We start from the raw sequence: 21,458 nt of genomic DNA, 5'->3' as shown, positions 1-21,458 counted from the left end.
TATTATGTCTGATCCGTGTATCTCATCCAAACTGCATATACTGCTTAGCTTGTGCTGGTATGAACACTTAATCGGTATGCACTACGGTGTGTTTTTCATTTTATCATTTCATCTCCCAATTATTTATCTTCGAGAAATTATTTTAGCCGCATGCAAATCTGTGAAAAGAACAGTAGCAATTTGCGTTTCACATTTTTTTTAAATTTATTTTTGCCGTTTCATTTAAAAAATGATTAAATGTACTTATTTGATATATGTTTGTGCAACTTTTAAAATTTTGAAATATAAAATTTGCGCAACTTTTGTATACATTTGCACTCCTCTAATATTTTTTTCTCCAAATTGCCTGAGTTGTCCCTCCAATTGCAGTAGGTAATGACTGGCTAATTCTGCTCTGGCTTAGTAAAAAGTAAAACTTTCAAATGTTCAACGTTCTTGGTAATAACTGTAAGTGTCTAATAAAAACGCGAATTTAGTTACCTTGAGGAACAGAAAGTCACACAAATTTATATATATGCATTTTTTTCCACAAAAAATATACAATGTTTAGGTCATGTAACACTTTTAAGTCATGATCTAAATTATAATTCTTAATTTTTCGATTTGCTTATTTATAATACAACCTGGAGCATAAATGGCATACGCCTAGCCGTACAAAAGAAAACTGTGAAAAAAGAAAGATAAATCAATTTGTTTGAATGCAATATACAAGTGTATGCTTTTGAAATTTTATTATTTCTCAAAATTAATTATAAATTGATGCAATAAGACTTATCTCCAAGATTGTTTCCCAGAAACGGTACCCGAGACATGTGTTATTGATTAAAACATACAGAATTATAGCTGAAAATTAGAATGTGTTATTATATGTATATACAGAATATGGAACTTTTTTTGGTCATGAATCTAAATGAATTAAAATTTAGACATAATCTACCACATTTAAATATCAGATCTTTAACTGCATTTTCAAACAACCATTCCAAAATGTGTTGAATTATCTATCATAAAACCCTGAAAATGAAATAAGATTTTGTTCTATGAATTTCACATTAATTTCACACCTGTGCCTGTGTACAAATCCATCTTTTGTTTGCACTCTTGCTTTCTAAGCGGAGTTTTCTATTTTAATATATTCAATAATATATGTACTGTTTTGAGTTGTTCTTTTTTTTGTTGGTTTATTTGTTTGTTTGTTTATGTTTGTTTTGTTGTTGTTTGTTTGTTTTTGTTTGTTTGTTTGTTTGTTTGTTTTGTTTGTTTGTTGTAGTTTTTTTTTTTTTTTTTTTTTGGTTTGTAAAATGATTAATTTATGTTTTTACCTGCAAGAACCTCTTACTATTACAAGATCAAGGGAGGTAATCCTAACTAATAATTATTCAATATGGTGGCCTTGTGAATGAAGCGTGAAAAATCGGGTAAATATGTGGTATATGAAGCTACCAAAAACTGACAGTTAGGTAGCTACCTCTTTAGCTTAGCAGGAAAACGAAATTTAGTTCTACCTAAACTTTATCACTTTTTTGGTGCTGTTTTAAAACGTTGTTTTTGTATAGAATTCGTAGGCATGGTTAAAATGATGTGATATGTAATGATTATTAAATTGATGATTTTCGGAAATTTTGTTGAACGATAAAATTTGTAAATTATTGTAAAATTGTGACAAAGTCAATAACGTCTACATAGATCTTTAGTTGAATTACTTCCTTATATGGACAGATAAATAAACAATTTTTACTGAAGAAACTTATTCTTACATGGCTCTATTTCATAAGGTAATGTATATCTGATAAGCCTCAATCTTCCAGTGAGGAGCCTTATATCAGAATATAGGACAATACACTACTGATACATGTAGCTTCTGAAGTAATAAATTTTCAGTATGTTTTCCATGGATAAATGTTTACCCAATCAAAACTTTATAGTGTTGTTGTGTTTAGAAAGTTGACTTACAAACCTATCAGAAATAGTAAGACGATACATGTAAAATCTCATCTTCATATATAGTATGTGAATGATGACCTTGCAAGTCTGTTTGGTGTATAGTCACTCTCATCATATTTATACATGTAGCATTTTCAGGCGCAGATCCAAGGACTGGCATACCGGGCATATCCCCCCCCCCCCCAAATCGGTAAGAAAAAAATTTTCACCACAATTTTCACCACAATTTTCACACTATAATACTTTTTGCCTTGCTTTGCACGGTATTTAATTCAATTAACCCCCACCCCCCCCAACTCAAATCCTGGATCTGTCCCAGATTTGGATAACATATACCCAGCAAATAACCAAACATCCCTCAAACTTTTGACATACTTAGAAAGAAGAAGGAAAAATTGAAAAATGAAGTTATCAGCACTAGATTTATTGCTGTTAAGAAATGTACTCCTTTTTACTTTAAGAGTGTTGTTTTGAAAGAATAATTCTTGCACATTTGTAAATACGTGTGTAACTTACTGTTTGTGTTACATAATAATTTTCAAAGATACATATAAGTAGATGCATCTACATGTATTTAGGAAATTTCCTCACATTGGCGATTTATACAATTTTGTTATGTAAAACTAAGGTAAATCTTCCTTTGAGTTATCTCCCCTTGATTGTGGAGTTATTTCTTCTGAAGGTCACTGAACTACATGATATTTTCTTTTGGCAATCATTGATGTACATTATGCAGATATATACATTAGTACAGTTGTGTAAAGTTATTTATATTTCTATAAATAACCAGTACTGTCTGACTTGCAATAAAAGTATTTGAGTATAGTTGATTTTTGTTTATTTATATGATCATATCCTTTTCATTAGACTTCAACAAAATTGCTGACTTGCAATTTTTTTTGTTTATTGATTTTTTTTAGAACAAGTGGTTAAACTTTAGGTACATGTACAGATCTAAATTATAATTAGATTGGTAACTTACCATCCTTATACATATTCTTTGTGTAATATTGTATTAAAACAGTTAAATTGATACCAATCTTGATATACATGTACCATGTAATGCCCTCTATATGTAACTTTTCATAAGAAAGGTGTGATTATATACTGTAACTCTACTTATTTTCGCAGTGATTTATTTTCACAAATTTCATGAGTTTGAGAACATTATTACATGTACTCTGGTGAATGTATATACATATTAAGCATTAGGCATGTGGTACATTTGTATTTTTAACATATTATCATTTTTTTTAATACTTAGCTACAAATGATTGAAAACTATTGACTGCAAAAATAGTATCTGCAGAAAGAATAACAATTATAGAACATAATTCTTTGTATTGAAATATCGTTAAAATAATATAGTATGGCAAACATTTTATCAGGCCCAGCTGCCTCTAAAGTTGGAATATTACTGAGAATATTCTTAACTGTCTGTGACCTCATAATAGCCCAGACCTTTGGTTGTTACCAAGGAAGTTAAGAATAGTCTCAGACTTGAAAGTATTTATCAAGTTTTGTGATGCCCTTGCCATATTTACATTGTATATAAAGGCAGGAAGCAATGAGTACTCACTATACATGCATACATTATGAATCCAATATACATGAACATTGTGAATCCAGTATATAATGTAAAGCAAGAATGGATGGATATGGTGAATATGTCAAAGAGACAACAACAACATCCCCACTGGGATGAAAAATGTTGGCTCAAGGACACAGAAGGGTCTTCAATGAATGACGAGGAAACCCTGACATTGCAGTGTAGGCTGTAGTTGTACATTATGGATTCAGTATACATGTACATGTGCATTGTAGTACAAGACAATCATACCTTATATTGCTTCAGAAAGTCATCATGGTCAAATCCCAGATTGTAACATGGAGTGAAAGCGTTTATAGTTGGAATTGAAATTTTTCAGGTTAAAACAAATTTAGTTAATTTTAAATTAAAATAAATAAAATTGATAAGGAGATAATACTATTTATAAAACTATAGATTTTTTATCTTTATGTTGATAACTTTGTAGTCAGGAATGACCTTATCCAATAGAAAAATGGGATTAATCTGAAATGTTTATTATATTCTAAAATGTGTATTGGCATTAACTGTTTGTCACATGGGTTATAGTGATAGGTCATTGTACTTCAAAGACTCTTAGTAAAGGTATGTGATATTATTGAAGAAAAGATGTTTACATGAATAAGAAGGTTGACAGATGTTCAAGTATAATGATATATGTTAGTCATTGGCTGCATGGTGATTACTGTATACATATAGGTGTGAAGTATATATATATAGAAACCAACATAAAAAATTGGCTTTTGCTTACTGACAGTTAGGTCAATTTGAAAAATAAATTCACAGACAATGGTTTTACACAATACACAACACACACAAATTGGTGGTTTATTGAAATTAAGGTTTTAATATTGTCAGTGTTTTTTTTTTTTTGTGCATTCATAGATACTTTAAGATTTCTGGTACAATGTGTTATTCCTTTTAACTTTGGATGGTACACATTGTAATGAGAAAATTAAGTGATATATATCTAATCATCTACATGTAGGTACTTGTAAGAAACGTGTTTATACATGTACCAGGAAAATTTGATGTTTTGGTGTCTACTTGTTTCCCAGCAGTAACTTCATACTTGTTGATTTGAAACCCTTGCCCTTCTGACCCTTCCATCTCAAAGTAGTGAAGCAAAGATTTAGGGGACAATATCCGACAAATATATATAAATATATACAATATATACATATTTTTTTTAAAATCCAGCAGCTGGCCTCTATAAAAGGTTTACCAAAACAACTAACACAAGTCACTTTGAAACTATAGAAATATAAGAAACAAAAAGGAGGGACTAGACAACCATGCAGCAAGTTCCTTCGCATCTTTCTATTTGGACTTTAACATACCATACAATGTGCCATATTTGTCCTAAGCTCTAACCAAGGTCTAAAATTCTAAATTATTTCGAGAAGCTGCAGACAGCCCTATCGGAAAATGCAAGAATCTTGCGGCCGTGTAGAAAATGATCTAAGTCTGTCTTATCATCCCATCTTTTTTTCTTTTTCTAAATAGGGACAATATCTTTACACAATGTAACTGGCTTTATGAACTTAAAATGTGCATATATTGTCTCGCTTAAAAATGTTATACCAGGAGGGTGCGCTTTAAAATCTTCAAGACAGGTTTCAAGTATTTTAAGTGAGGAATTGTATATTTTGGAACACTTTCAGGATCACCATTATAATGGTTCTCTCTTCATTAGCAAGATCAAAGGAACATGAATTACAAGAATATTTGAACTAATTCACAGCATCAGTTACAGATACTGATGATAGAACTCCTTGTGGAATCATCTATCATATTAATTGTATAAATTGATTTGCTGTAATATATTAGCACCTTCTAATTAATACATGTAATGGAGCATGTCATATGAGGGGTAACAGTTGGTTTCTCTAGGTTTAGTTTCCAATTTGATGAGGAAAAAACAAAAATATGTTGGTTTCCTGCTTCTCTACCTACCTTAGTTATTTTTGTGCCTACCCTAAACATTTTATGACCATTTTGGTACAAGGACATACAAAGTCTAGATTGTTTCCACATAAACTCGATGTAAAATGTATTTGTAAAATAAAATAATTTCCCTACCTAGTTACCCTATTTTTCTCTTGCTGGTAGCAAGAAACAAGACTTTTTTTTGGCTTGAAAAATGGCATTGATCAATTGATGTACATAACTGGCTAGTTTTTCATTTTTCTTTAATCCATCTTTGCTTTTTATACCCTGCAACAGTAAGTGATGATGTATTTTGCGATAACCTCTTACAAGTTACATATTCCTTCTTCCAAGCTGTCCCTTAACAGTTTCTAGATAATAACTTGAGAACAGATCAATGAATTTATTTTGTAACTTGCACAAATGTTAGAACCATAAAATACAGGTGAAGTTCAAATTTCAGCAAAATCCAAAATGTAGTTATCCATTTTGCCATCCACCTTTTTTACGACACAGTCAGTATAGTTTTGCTTTTTACCCCTTTGACCGCAAGGATGCTCTTCTATGGAAATGCAAGTCACCTGATCACAATTCTGTTTCTCAATGGGCTAAATACTGATAACTTAGTGGCATTCGAAAAAACTGTATAGAAAATTCAAATTACTTGTCGTGTTATTTTCTTTAAAGAAATGTAGGAACTTAGAAGTAAAATGAAAAAAATTTAACTGCGACGACTATCTTTTTTTTAAAGATAGTACTTCTTCACCATTATGTGGCGGGGTATCACTTAACGTTCCATTAATGTCCTATTTGTATTTTTGTTATTTGCTTAAAAGATAATGACCAGATTTTCAAAGGATAAAATGATTGATTAGTTTGTGGATGTTACTGCTGCGGATGAGCAGGTAGCAGATATTGTCTGTGCAAGACATGAAAAGTATTTGGTAAATTATTTTCAAATTTGGATATGTTATTTCATGTAACAAAATGAGGGTCATGATCAATTTTGACAAATACGCCTTTAGATGTTTCCAGTTGCAGCCATTTTAGTTGCGAAATGGGGACTAAGACTCTCATCAGTGCAATAACTTGAAAAATATATTTTTAAGTATGTTTTTAAGATTTATTTTAAATCCATTACTTATATAAAAAAAAGGGGGGGGAATTGGGAATTAGATGTGACAGTGCACCAGCATTGATGACAAAACATTCTTCTTTTGTTTGACTTAAGACTTCTTTTCTATGTATTTTGGAATGTAAGAACACCCAATTAAACTTCATTCACAGTTCTAATTTCTAACCAAGGAAAATCTGGTTTGCTGACAAGTTGACAGCAAATTTCTCTTTTATACTGGTGCTCCCATTTCAGAGCAAAATTTTTGCTGACTGACACCTGCAATCCTACTGATTCAAGAAATGGTTGGGATTTTGTTCCCCTATGCTTCAGTATTAGGGCATTACACCATGGTGGATCCAGGGAGAGGATTCTTGGGGGATGGAAACACCCCCCTCTTTTTGGAAAAATGTTGTAAATAAGTGTAAACTGAGCAAATTTCCCCTTTAAAAGTTTCTGGATTCACCACTGGCACCACTTCAGAAAATACCATTACTGGATCAGCTATAACTGATTGCATCGAAAACAAATAATTGATAAATGAACATTATATGTTTTAGTTGTAGTTTTAAGGATCTTTTTTGTAATTGATGGAATTCTCAGCAACCTCTTAATTTTGAAAAAGGTAATTTTGATTGTTTATTGATCTACACTGTCTGCACTTTAAAGAATTTGCTGAAACTTTCTTATTTTATTGACGGAAAGCCAGTTGGTACAGATGTACTTGGAAATTGCACCAAAAGTGAGATGATCAAAATTAACTTTCAAATCCTGGTTTAAGATTTTATGAGTTGGCCAAAAATAGGGATTTTGAACCTAGTCCTTAATACAGTAAAATCTAAAAGTGTTTATTTTATAAACAAAAGTTTAGCATGTCACTAGGTTTATAATGATAATGAGAAAAATCAAATATATTTACTGTGCTTTATTTTTAGATTATTGTTTACTCATTGTGAAAGTAAAGTTATGCTTAAAAACAAACTACAATTTCATTGCAAACAATATTAATTAAATCTCAAGTAAACGTATACATAAAGACTAACAAGTGATACTTCAAAAGGTCATATGTGGGATTTATTTAACCATCAAACAATGTTGTTTGCCATAAAGAGATTTAATTTTAACAATTTATTTCCTATGTAACTAAACTACACCCATCATTAGACAATAAAAACCCCAAATGGTACCCCTTTAAAGAAGATGGGGAAAGATACATTGATTAGAGGCACTGTAAAGGTAATTGTCAGTTGATTGTGAAGTAATTTTTAGTGGAGTGGGTTATGTCTGTTTCATTATAGACAGGTTGCAATACACAATTTGGCATTTAATCTGATAACCTTGTCAGGTGTTGTAACATATATACCTGGATGTACATTACATTTGTAACCCCATTTCAATTTTGCAACAAACAAACACAGCTAGGATAGGTTTATACTCTGCAGGTAGGAAACAGTTTACAATTTCTACTTTGCTTTTAATTCAAACAATAGTCAAAGCTGTTTTTTTATTTGCTATCAACATAGATTTTGATTTGTGAAGTTTTGTACAACTTTCTTTTCAGTTCTCGACATTCACATGTTGTATGGTGTATCATAAATGGCACTCGGGTGTTTCTAGAAAAAAGACAGGGACTACTTGCCCTATCAGTGCACCTGGTTAATCACTTAGTAGTTGCTGTCGGTGTCAAGTTTTTGATAAGTTTTACTTTTCTTTCTGTTATATTTAAATGTATATTTTTTTTGAATTTTTAATAGATTTCTTAAAAGATCTGTCAACAATGAAAAAAATTGTTTTACTTGGGGTTTCTTCTGAATGCACTTTCTTATACATGTATAGGCAGCTAAAGTTAATAATTTTGGAATTTAAGATGCCCCTGAATTCATTTTGATCGTTTAGATTCATTTAGATAATAGTTATAAATTTAGGATTTGTCTCTTGTCAAAATGTCCCTCTCAAAGACAGATCCAGGCCAGGTGTGCATCCTCCAATTTTTTTGAAAAATATTGGTTGAATTGAAAGAAATGGACCTCATCTTTTGTCAGCAGCGTGCCATCCTGTTATCTGCCACTTCATTATTTCCTAGAACAATGGTTTTTACTATTTAATAAAAATGTGTGTAACACTATTGGTGCAGATTTTCTGATTCAAAATGCTTTGAAATTATTTGTTAAAAAATGTTACTATAAAGATTATTGGAGTTCAAGATATTCATTTTGAAAACTGATTTAATAAAGTTATGAACAACTATTCCTTTTTAGCTCACCTGGCCAAAGGCCATGTGAGCTATTGCCATCACTTTGCATCCGTCGTCGTCCTTTGTCGGTAACAATTTTTCAAAACTCTTCTCCTCTGACACTACTTGACTAATTTGAACCAAACTTGGTATGAATGTTCCTTGGGGTATCATGCATAGAACTGATGTGGGGATTTTTGATCCGTCAAAAAAAACATGGCTGCTGTTACTAAAAATAGAACAAAGGGGTCAGACAGTAGTTTTTCACATATATCTCCAAAACTGTTAGGTTTAGCAAAATTATTTCTATAGCTGAAATGACTTTCAAAAGTCTTCAGGGATCAAAGTTGTCAGGTGACTACTTGTAAGAGCTATTGCCCTTGAAATGAATTTTCACAGTTTTATTACCAAATCAAAACAATTACTAGGAAGGGTTTTTAAAGAATGGGCAAATTCATTGAAGTCAACATTGTAAAGCCTTAGCATATACAAATATTTTAAAGTTTATTACATAATATATGCGTCAACCCTTAAAAAAATGTTAAAAAGCCATGGAACTACCATTGAACTCTTCATGTAAATTATGTAATAATGAAATTTATCATTTGTTGTGACTGGAAAATTATTTTACTTATAAATTTAGCAATTATATAATGGTATAATATTAGTTATTATGGTTTAACTGAGCCAAACAGGTGCAGCTGATAAAATGATCAATGCAAGCAATTATATATTAATTGAAACTAAACATGTTGATATGCTAATTATAAATGCTCTCTTGCAGTATATTGAACACCTTGTTCTAATCTGGTATTTGTTAACAGAGGTTATTGATTAGCAGGAAGGTGGACACATTTTAATGCTTTTGAATGTGTCTTGATTTATATGTAAATTTTGGGATTGGTAACAGATAGATCCCTAATTTTATGCAAGTAGGGATGTTCATGTAGCTTAGGTAGGACATGAAAAATTCATTTGTATCTTCTATGTCTAGTCCCATGAAATGTTTGTAAATTTGACATTTTTATTTTTCATGTTTCTCTCCATTTAGCTGCAGAAAATAAATACTGTTCTTACAGTGTGTATAATAGACTTGCTACAAAATGTAAAAAAATTATAATCTAAATATAGTACTACAGATTGATAGTTAATGTGTAAAGTTAAATATATATAAATACATATACAGTGAAACCTTCACTATCGTTACTGAACCACTTTTGTTCACTTTACATAGTATCAAACATGTTGAAACTGATATGAACTTTATAAGCTGCTAGGTTTGCACAGGTTTCCAGTTTATTCAGGGTTTGGTTAAGACAAGTTTCACTGTACCAGCTTATGTTTGCAATACAGTGAAGCCCATCTTAACTGACTGAACTGATTTTTAGGGACTACAGATTTTTTTTTATTTAAACAATTTTTCTTGTAATTCAGGGTTTGGTTTGGACTGTTCATGGCTTTACAGATAGCATGTGTATATATCTATATTATTCCACCATATATAAAGATGCTAGTAGCTAAAAGATAATTAAGGCTTTCATATGAAAAATGCATTTTTTTTCCAAATAAACTGACACTTTGGGTTTTTGATGGTCTTGAATACTCTTATGAGTCAATTGAAATAGCTTCAATTATCTTCCGAGTGAATCAAGTGTTATAAAAGTCTGAGATTAGTTCTGATCTTTTCAGGTTGACTAGTCTATGAGGTTGAAGATCTGTTCCATTCCACTTCTCTGGATGAACATCTTGCACCTGATCACAGCTGCCAAACAAGAGCCCTCCCCTGTTTTACAGAAGCTGCAGGAGTCATGTAAAACCTCAGGGACTTGTGCTGTCTCCTTCCCAAAGGAGGAGCTCAAAGATAGGTTAACTCCCTTGCAGTATCATGTGACCCAGGAGAAAGGCACTGAAGGGTATGGCTACAGTAATACATTTTACTGACATTAACTCCAAATACAAGTAAATAAGGGGGTGCTGAGGTCATGTTATTACCGTAGATCACTAGACTTTTAACCACAAGATGTGTCAACATTCTGTGTTTAGGCTAGGTTTGCTTTGACCTTCATGTATCAGTGCTAGCCTTTAGCCACTAGCCTAAAACCTTGGGCTAGTTAAAATTTATTTGGGCTAGTGAAATGTGTACTTTTCTGGTTTTGGGCTAGTTAAATCCTGCACAGTCCTTTAATGTTCAGGCTAGTAATTGAGAAATTTTAAGGAAAGGACTGATGTATAGTAGCTTTCAACACCTTTTCTCTCTATTGATAACCATAGTGAAGTTTCTAATCCCACTTTCATCACTTACTATACCCCACTCAACCAATGGAGGGTGTATTTGAATCACCTTGTCCATCAGTCATTCGGTTTGTCCGTCTGAATTGTGTTACAATTATCTCCAGTTTGAACGTAATGATTTTAAATTTGGTATGTAGATTCATATAGATAGGATATCCGTTGTAAGCAGTTTTGGGTGCTGTTCTGTATCAACTTCTTGTTTTTGATGATACTTTGCCATTTTTCACTATATGGAATGGTAGAGAAAAATTTAGTCACAAAAATCTTGGCTCCCAATTATTAGATTAGTTTCAAATTTGGTGTGTGGCTTCAAATAGAATAGACATATTTTGTCAGTGATTTTAGTTACTCACCAATATCAGCTTCCTGTACAAGTGTGGGGCATGCCTAGCATCACATTGCATGCAATTTCATGTTGCAAATGAAATATTTCATTATTCTCTTGTGAATGTATAAAAACATGTTCTATGTTGAAGACACTCATTAGTCTGATGTAAGGATCAGTAACTCTTAGATAAAAACAAAGTAACAGCAGAGAAACCATACCTGTTAGAGTACAATCCACACAACAACACACACTAATATCTTCATTTTCCATGAGTTAAGTTTAATTATTATTTATTTTACTCTTTCAAAAACAATTTCACCTAGAAAATAGCTTGATATCCACTTGCTTTAACAAGGATCATTATGAATTGATTAAATCAATATGCATTTATTGTGAAAAATAGAAAAGTGGCCCACTGAAATATAGTTATATTTGTAGGAAATATTCTGGACAGTATGTACGTCACAAGGCTGAGGGATTGTACACCTGTGTGGTTTGTGGGAACCAGCTATTTTCATCGGAAACAAAGTTTGATTCTGGTTCTGGGTGGCCTTCTTTCTATGATGCCATAGATAAAGACAGGATCAAACTTGTCAAAGACACATCTCATGGTAGGTATAATATACACAATCATAGCAAAATGAAAGAGTAGGGAAATTGTATTTATTCTCATTGGTTATTTCTTGAGTAACTTGCTGATACTTGCAGGTTATGGACAATAACACTGAAGTCTGAGAATAAATCCATGGTATTCAAACTGCAATGTAATATGATCATTAGAAGTTAGGGGGTATATACAATATACATGTAGGTTTCATCCTGTCTGTCTGTCCGTCTGTCTGAGCTTTTTTTCTAAGCAGCTTGGAACATTGTTATGACACTTTGTGTGATGTAATATAACCACATGGATATGTGTATACTGTTAGGAATTTATGTTTGGACAAAAATTGTAGAAATGATGGTAGTTAAACTTAGGCATTTTGCAGCAAAACATGGTCTCATGCTTTGTCTGCAACTCTTCCTCATCAACTTGCAGGATTGTTATGAGACTTAATGGGATATCAAATTACCATATGGGTATATACATATTGTCAGGGAATTGTGTTAGGGCAAAAGTTGTAAAAATGACAGCTGTTTGACTGAAGTGTTTTTCAGCAAAACTTAGTATGATGCATTGTCCACAACTCCTCCCCAACAACTTGCAGGATTGTTATGAAACTTATTGGGGTGTTAGATTACCATATTAGGATTTGCATATTGTCTGTAATTTATGTTTGAACAAAAATTGTAGATGAGATGACCATTTGAACTCACACATTTTTTAGCAAAACTTGGTCTGATGTGTTGTCCACACAGGATTTTTATGAATCTCAATGTTGTGATAGATTAGAATCATTACCATATGAAGATATGCATATTGTCAGGAATTAGTTGAATTTTTTTTTTGTGTTGTCAACAAAAATAGTACTGATTGTTATTTGGAGTTGGCTGTTTTAGGAATGGCAGTAAATTGCATATTAAAAAGTGTGTAGTCTATCCATCATAAAAATTGTATCCAATATGAATCATATGTCCAAATTGGTCCCCAAATAAACAGGGTTTAACAGACAGCGGGGGTATTAGTCCTGTTCGAGCAATGTCTAGTTTTCTTTATACTGCTTCAGTGGCCTCTTGAGTTATATTAATTATTCAGTCAACTTAATTCAACCAGCGATAATTATGTAATTTCCCATGAAGGAATATTCTGTCAATGTACAAAAACATTGTTTTAAGTGGTAATCTTTATAGGATACTTATGTTTATTCATACTTTTGTTTTCCACATTTTTGATTTCCTGGTGATACTTAAACAGGGACAGATCCAAAACTTTATATCCAGTTGTGCCTTCCAATCCAGAAAGTTATAAAAGAGGGAGGAGGCTCAAAGCTGTAATTTGTCTTTTATCTTAAATTTTGCACAAAATTCACAAAATTTTTCAACAAAGAAGGGGGTCCGACCCCTTGAATCCTCACCTGGACCAACCACTGTTCAAAAAGAACTTAATTTTTAAATATAAGTTGAATTAATGTGTTAATAGCATTTTGAAGTTACTGGTATTCTCCTTTCTCACTTAGAAAAGGGAGGTTCACATCTGTGATTTCCAGATCAATTCTTTCACTATTTATTATATCATTTTTAAATACATTTACTTCTCAAAATTATTATTTGATACTATGCTAGTACAACCTTTTCATCAAATTTTGCTATAAACACTACTTGCATGAGAAAAGGTATAAAGCATGCTGTATCCTACAAATACATACAACAAAGCATGCTGATGACACACATCTTTACAATACAATACAAATTAAGCATGTTGCACCACCCTTCCCATAATCCTTTGCTGCTGGTCTGTGTGTAAACATGTGTAATGTGTTTACAGGTATGTCCAGGGTGGAGGTAACATGTGCTAGGTGTGGTGCACATCTTGGTCATGTGTTCGAGGATGGTCCAGAACCTACTGGTCTTAGATACTGTATGAATTCAGCCTCCCTAGATTTCATGGACAAGGATGAAACTGTGTATGGAGATAAAGTTCAGTTAAAATCTGAACTCTAAACTTTGAACTGATTAATCTGTGAAAAAATCTTAATTTTGTTGGTCTTTAATTGCTATATTAACTGTGTTGTTAATTATAATTAGTACATTTATAATATTACTCTGATTTGTTCAATAAAATATCCTTACTGGAATTGATTTTATGAAGGCTTCATAGAGAAGAACCACTTGTAGTATCTGATGGAAATATCAATTACAGCGAGTGGAATAGTGAACTCTTAGAGATAGAGTTGATCTTCTCTGAATTGAATGATCATTATCTGATGAAATTGTCTGAACAATTGACAAAGAGATTTAAACATATATATGTATTTGAAGCTGTGTCTGATAAAAAATTGAAATCTCAACTGTTCAGTTAACTATCTAAAACATTCTGTCAGGGAATGGTTGTGCTATTCAGAGTAGATGAACTCTGACTCGTGAAGTTGACTATTTATCTTGCTCTAACAATACATTAAAAAATTACTGTTTAAAAAGTTGGAATGAACATTCTACAATTGAACTAGTTTGGGCAGTTATCTACAGGCTGAAAATGGAATAAAATATAAGAAAAAGAATTGCTTCCTACATTTTATTAAAAACCTAGAATTGCCAAATATTGCAAACCACAGGTTATTAAAAAACAAACTTCAACAAATATCATTTGGTTTTGGTCTGACACACACACAGCTTTTATATTGGTCTTTGAACAACTACAATACTCATGTTTGTCTGGCACTAAGGTTAAATTATAATATTTCTTTGAAATATCTTTAAATTTTCTCCAGTTTCTTATAATAAGTGCTTTTCTAAGACTGCTACTTATAGATAATTAGTTGGGTATTATATTTTAATGTTACTATGCAAAACGAGGGAAAGAAAGAAAAACACATTATGAGGTAATCTTTGGAGCCAGTTCTTTTTCAGTTAAATGAAACAGGTTGTGTGAACAGAATTTTAGAGTCTCTCAAAAAATAAGACTTAGCTTCAGTTGTTCTAAAAGGTTAAAACATACAATTCAGCTGATTCTAGTATGGTCGCAAGGCATTTTAAGGAAATCATAGCCAATGTTATAAAGTCATGTCAGAAAGTTCTGAAGGATTAAAAAGACACTGATGGAAAGGAGCCACTGACAGAAAAAAAAATTTGAGAAGTATAATAGGGAAGGAAATCACATATTTACTTCTATTTGTGTTCAACAAAGTAGCTGCTTAGTTATATTCCTAGTAAAAAATGATATAAATAATGCATCAGTTATGATTTGAACTGTAGTTATAATGAATTTAAGGGAAAAAAAACTAAAGTCTGAAGGAATTACAGTCTTCAAACTATTACATCAAAACTTGGGGAATCAAAGTAATATTAAAATGAGTTTAAGGTGAAGTTCAGAATTTATAAAAGAAAAATTGCCAAGTATTTAATTTGTGATCAAAGGAGAAAAAATACTATATGGCAACCATATTTCTTTTTTTAAGGAATGCAGCGGTTAGAAGCGAAGTGTGTAGATTGTGGTGCTCATCTAGGACATGTGTTTGACGATGGTCCGAAGCCTAATAAAGTCAGATATTGTGTCAACTCTGCCTCAATGTGCTTTAAGAAACACACAACAGTCTGACACGATAGATCTTTATAGCCTTACACAAACTAAATGGCAGTAGTATACATGGCAGTCTCTTATGGTGCCTGGGAGTTATAAGTATAGTTTTTTAAGTGATTATCTGCTGTTGAATGATACAAAAGTTTGCCATAGAATTGTCTCAGTACATGCGTTTCATATATTAATCACATTGATATTTCAATTTATACAATTTTACACCACTTTATGTACATATAGGGACTAATATTTCTTCAACTACAATGAATGTAAAGAAATCCTCAAATAGGACAAAGTTTATTATAGATATTCAAGAGGACTTATGGAAAGTGATGGGATATGAGATATTTTCTTGTAATTTCCATTACTCCCATATAACCTATTAAATTTTCTAAGGGAAAGTTGAAACAAATAGTATGTTTCCAAGATCACATAACTTTTTTGTTGTTGTTAATTTTTAATTACAGTATAAGTTTTTTTCTGGTTAAAAAATGACACATTTGGTAGTAAAACTGCATGAATTTAATTTCATGTAATGTAAATTTAGTGGTCCTGTAATCTACCAAATATACACATAAGAAGGAATAACTTTGAAGTTTGGTAGGAAAATTCACATGCTTTTATTTTCATTCTCAATGTCTATCATTAGTAGATATATTGAATGAAATTAATATCACAACAAAGAAAAAAAATACCATATATTATAGTACCTTATTTTTTTTCGCATTGATTGAGTACTAACATTTTTTTAAGGTGCTGATTTTTTTTTTTAATTGATGAAAATGATAAAGAAATTGCCACCATTATTGCAGCATGTTTTAGTGTCATCAGGTCTTGATTATTTAGGTAAAAGAAATAAAACTTAAGAAATTGGTAGATCATATTTTTGAATATTTTACTGAAGAAAACCATTAGAACAAGAAATGATCTTTGATTGACCATTTTCATACTGTTGTTTTCTGTCATTTTCTACAAAGATATTTTATATATTTAAATGTGTAAAGTACTTGTTTCTGAAAATAGATTCAGTAACTGAATGAAGATATTTATTTGGTGCTCTAATTATTTGCATAATTCTTTATTGGTAATGTACATTAGAAATGAAGAAGCTGGGTTTCTATACTAGTACATTGTTCTTAGGTCAAAATAAAAAATATTCTAGATTCTCATTCTCTCCTGACCCAATTTTTTCACCCTCCCTGAAAAAATTTATTTTGATTTTTCCCCAATTTAGGTCAATTTCTTTCAATTTAACAGCATTTTTCACTTAAATTGATAAAGAATAAACAATATGATTTGCCAGCCTGCCCCTAATTTTGAAAAATGTTGGATGAGAATTTAGAATTTTTTATGATGGCCTTATTATAACTCCACTCTTTTTCCTTATTTTACTTATGTCTTTCAATATAAATAATTATTATACACGTGACATAAGAAAAAAATGCTGTTGAAGAGATTTTATATTTGAATGCAAAGTGTTAGAAATATAAGTTTTACTTATTAGGGGTTTAATTGTCTGTCCCATAAGTTTTTATGGGCTAAAACTTGGAAAATTTTATTTGAATGATTTGATAAACAGCTTCAGCTGTATGTGCAACTTTCTTCTTTGCCACATCATCATCCTGTTCCTTGAAAAAGATGGGAGTGGGGGATATTTTCTTAGGAGACACTTTACATCTAGTTTTTGCAATATTGTTTTTAAAGAAATATTGAAAGTGAGGTTAACCCTCATGCCTTGTTTGCTTTCAATCAAGGATGTGTGAAATAATTTTTGTCTTCCAGTATATTATCAAAATGGTAAAATAAAATATGGTCTTGTGTTAAACAGTAAAGTAAGTAAAAAATTTTGGAATTGCTATGGCTAGTTTCATGTAAAATAAAGTAAGCACAATCTATCTCTGTGAAATAGTTCTTTTTCATTTATAAATGCAAGCCATTTCGACAAATTTTTAAAAGGGACATAACCCACCAACACACAATAACCTGGTTGGCTGTCACCTTGGGGAACGGAAGATCTGAACATTTTTCTTTGATATTTTAGATATTTTCACTTCCATATCTCCAATAAATCAAATATTGGAATTTGAAGTCTTCTGCTCCAAATGGACAATATAGCAGTCTGTTGGGTTGGAGGGCTACTTCCATTTGCTTTTAATTTTAAAAAAAAAGTCAAAGTCAGGAATATGAAAAATGTCTATTTGTAAACATGAATAGTCATCACTCAGACTTTTTAAATAAGTATCAAAATCACAAAAAAATGTTGAATTGGTAATAAGTGAATTGTTATGCAAGCTTTCTCTTTTCAAAATAATTGCAATTACAATATGTCAAATTCTGAATTGTATTAATGAAATTCAATTGTATATAAATGTGTCTCATTGAAACAAATACTTTGCAACACCTATGTAAATGTGAAATGTTATTTTTTAATGTTATATCTGTAGATAATTGATCTGTCACAAACTTTATGGAATATTATATCATTTTGTTTTTGTTTTTGTTATTTATTTTGAACAAGTTCTTTTAAATTTATATGAGAGATTTTTTTTTTTATATTTCATTGTTGAAAAATATTAGGTACAGTTATTATATTGATATTAGGGATATAAATGTGCTTGAAAATATTTTAACTGAGTAAATTTATGCATTACACACAAGGCTTATGTGTTTTTGAGTTTGTTTTTGATTTTAAATTTCACAAAAGCATGGATCTTGTGAATATTGGTCATTCTTTTTGGTATAACTATTAAAACAGCATGAAATGTTGAACATGTTTACTGATAACATGGAGGCCTTTTACAACTTTTCCATCATTGACAATAAAAGTAACTTGTATTCCACCAGAAGTGATACCTTTTATAACTTGTCTATATTTACCATTGACAATTTTAGGCCACTAAGATTCACCTGAATTTATTATTAGGTGCTCATGGTAATTTATATCATACACATTTGCCTTGTAGCTTTGTGAACAGGAAAATCTATACAGAACACAGGCACAGTTTTTTGTACCATATATATATACTACCCATAATGGATATTTAGTATATGACATTTTAAAAATCCTTAAGAAGTGTCTGCAAACATCTGTTTACAAAGACAATGTCATTTAGCTGGAAGGGAGATAACCCTGATATTTTTCTGAGATTCCTTGTTTTTTTAGCAATTCTAATTAATCAAACCTGCATGAAATATTCGACTCAAATGGTCTATCAACTTCTTTTAATGGTCCATAGTCATCTTCTTTAAATTGTCCTTTGTCAACTTCTTTAAAAGGTCCATTGTCAACTTCTATGCAATGGTCCATCATCAACTTCTTTAAATTGTCCTTTTTCAACTTCTTTAAATGGTCCATTGTCAACTTCTATGCAATGGTCCATCATCAACTTCTTTAAATTGTCCTTTTTCAACTTCTTTAAATGGTCCATTGTCAACTTCTATGCAATGGTCCATTGTCAACTTCTATGCAATGGTCCATCATCAACTTCTTTAAATGGTCCTTAGATAACTTCTTTTTTAAAAAGCTCTTATTTAATCCCTTCTTCCTTACTGAAAAATTTTTCTCCACAGTGATAGATCTTCAAAACTTTTTCCTATAATGTTATTTTATCAGAACTATTTATAGTATGCTCATACAGTTTTGATTCAAAAAGTTTATTTTTCTTTATTGACATATCTTCTCTGTTTTCAGTCAAGAAAAAATGGTTCAATTCAACATTGATTTCTCATGTTTTTTTGATAAATTCAATTGATATCAGTTCTGTAGGTTTTTTTTATCAAATTTTGTTGAAAGGGCGGTACCTTATATATCAATGGTTGTTGTTGGTGTCCTGATTTCAAATAAATATGATTTTTTTATACAATCTTGTGCCATGACATTACATATATTTATATATGTTGTGTATTATTTTGAGGCTTTTCTGATACTAAAGAAACATAAGTCCTTTTCTGTAAGGATTTGTTTCTAAAGTAGATTTGTAGTGCTTTAAATTTTACACAATTTTCGTGTTTATAAGGATTTAATTCATATAAATTTCATGACATTTTGTGATACAAAAAATTCTCTATGTGACATACCATATGACAGGTTATTTTGGCGAGTGTAAAATTTTGCAATTTTGAAGCAAAACGGTATTTGAAAAATTTGTGCATTTTTAATTTTGGCAGATAAGAGGTGCACTTAATGCTTAAGCCCAGAGAAAATATCTTGTAGAATTAATTTTGGCAGTATTAGACAGACGGCTAAAAAAAAACAGCAGAATTAGCACCCCACTAAATTACCTGCTCTAGGGTATATATTTAATTTTTTTTTCTCCTCTTCACTTCTACTCCAGTGAAGCCTACCCACAGGGATTTTCAACATAGACATCTCCTTTTTAACAGGTATAACATCATATAATTTTTGTGATGTTTTGTGATACATAAAAAATCTCCACAACGATATATTTTTAATTTATTGAAATATTTAAAACTCTTGTCTCCACTTTTTGTACAATGGAACCTGTCTTCAGTTTATTCAAATATGCTTTTACAGGATATATATTGACTGTTAACACCTGTGAAACTTTTAAAATGATATTTTGACTTGTTCCATAGAAACAGTTTATGTTTTGTTTAATGTATTTTTGTTACATATGTGGTTTTCTGTCTTACTATATTTAAATTTTCTTTTCCATATTGATTGTTATTGTATAGAGATATTAAACTTTGGCCTAGCTTGATTTAGTTTGTTATTGATTTGTCTCCCTTTGTATGTAAATCATATTTGATTTTAGCAAGTATCTCTTACATTACAATACTTTTCTGTCCAGGCAATTACTTGAGTATAAGTGCATGAAACCATAAGGTGCTATACACCTAAAGGAAGGCTGGGATCAATTTTGGAGGTAGTTACTTGAACTGTTGAGGAATTAGCTATGGTTCCTTAGAGGAACTAGTAACAAGGATTTACATGTTGTCTGGACAACACTGTGAATATAAGTGAATGAATCTCTTTGAAACTGAACCACAAGATGCAATGCCACAAAAGGACAGCTGGAATTAATTTTAAGGGATGTGACTAGTTGACCGTGTCGTTAAGTTGGTCTATTTAGTGCCAAACTTCAATAAAAAAAAATAAATTCTATGTATTCTTTGACAGTTTTTTTAAAGAATTTTCAACTGTACCTTAATATGGATGGGTATCCTGTTATGTTAGGAAAATGGTTTCCATTCAGGTGAGCAAGATGACCATTTTGTGGAATAATGGACTCTGATAAATCTTTTGTAAAAAAATGCTAAATGTAAGAATTTCAGGAAATATATGTACAAATTTCAAGTACAAGTATTTCAAATTATTAAGCTTCAAACTCAAAAGATGATTAACATTTTTTATAACCCTGATGAAGTGTACCAAATTACACCTTAAAGATCTGATTCAGTGAAAACAGCCGCTTAAACTGCACAGCACAAAAACTTGCAAGAAACATTCTGTTGAAGTAAGAAAAAAAGGACGAGGTAACTTAAAGCAAGTTTATTTTATATTATTTGGCTAAAAAGTGGACAAAAACTCAATTCGGATATTTCTTTTTAACATCGCACGAGAAGTAATTAAGCAACTAGAAAATTATGAATTGGTTTTGTTTGAGTCTAAGGCTTGTTGATGCAGGGGATGAATATTAAGATAATTTATGCATAAAGGAATTATTATTTAACTTTGATATGCTTTTGAAGAAAGGATTTTTTCATGATTAATCTTGAAGAAAATTTGCTCCGCTGTGGTAAAAAGTATATCATTACCTCACGTCAATATCTGAGAATATTTCTATTGATGTTGGAAAACTGAAGGAAACAAGAGAAAGTCTTGCCTTTTGATGTATT

At 31.1% G+C, this 21,458-nt stretch overlaps 1 protein-coding gene across 5 annotated transcripts; it reads left to right on the top strand.

The window, feature by feature from the left end:
* Nucleotides 1-1,351: 1,351 nt before the first annotated feature.
* On the top strand, nt 1,352-20,320 carry LOC148626357 (uncharacterized). Of its 5 annotated transcripts, none has more exons than XM_088570274.1 (4): nt 1,352-1,418; nt 10,498-10,721; nt 11,867-12,039; nt 15,481-20,320. In XM_088570274.1, the coding sequence occupies exons 2-4, from the start codon at nt 10,510-10,512 to the stop codon at nt 15,618-15,620; spliced, it is 525 nt and encodes a 174-aa protein (XP_088426400.1). In that variant the 5' UTR covers nt 1,352-1,418; nt 10,498-10,509; the 3' UTR covers nt 15,621-20,320. The 5 variants fall into 5 exon arrangements, with proteins under 5 accessions (XP_088426400.1, XP_088426396.1, XP_088426397.1 ...); XM_088570270.1 differs by lacking the exon at nt 15,481-20,320 and adding an exon at nt 13,851-14,160; XM_088570271.1 differs by lacking the exon at nt 15,481-20,320 and adding an exon at nt 13,851-14,160 and having other exon boundaries at nt 1,371-1,460.
* Nucleotides 20,321-21,458: the final 1,138 nt, after the last annotated feature.

The sequence above is a fragment of the Perna viridis genome, chromosome 2 (assembly GCF_037379345.1).
Source record: "Perna viridis isolate PV_CMFRI_1.1 ecotype Kerala chromosome 2, ASM3737934v1, whole genome shotgun sequence".
In the NCBI taxonomy this organism is placed as follows: Eukaryota; Metazoa; Mollusca; class Bivalvia; order Mytilida; family Mytilidae; genus Perna; species Perna viridis.
Note: the sequence above shows the minus strand (reverse complement) of the source record. Positions and strands in the feature narration are given on the sequence as shown.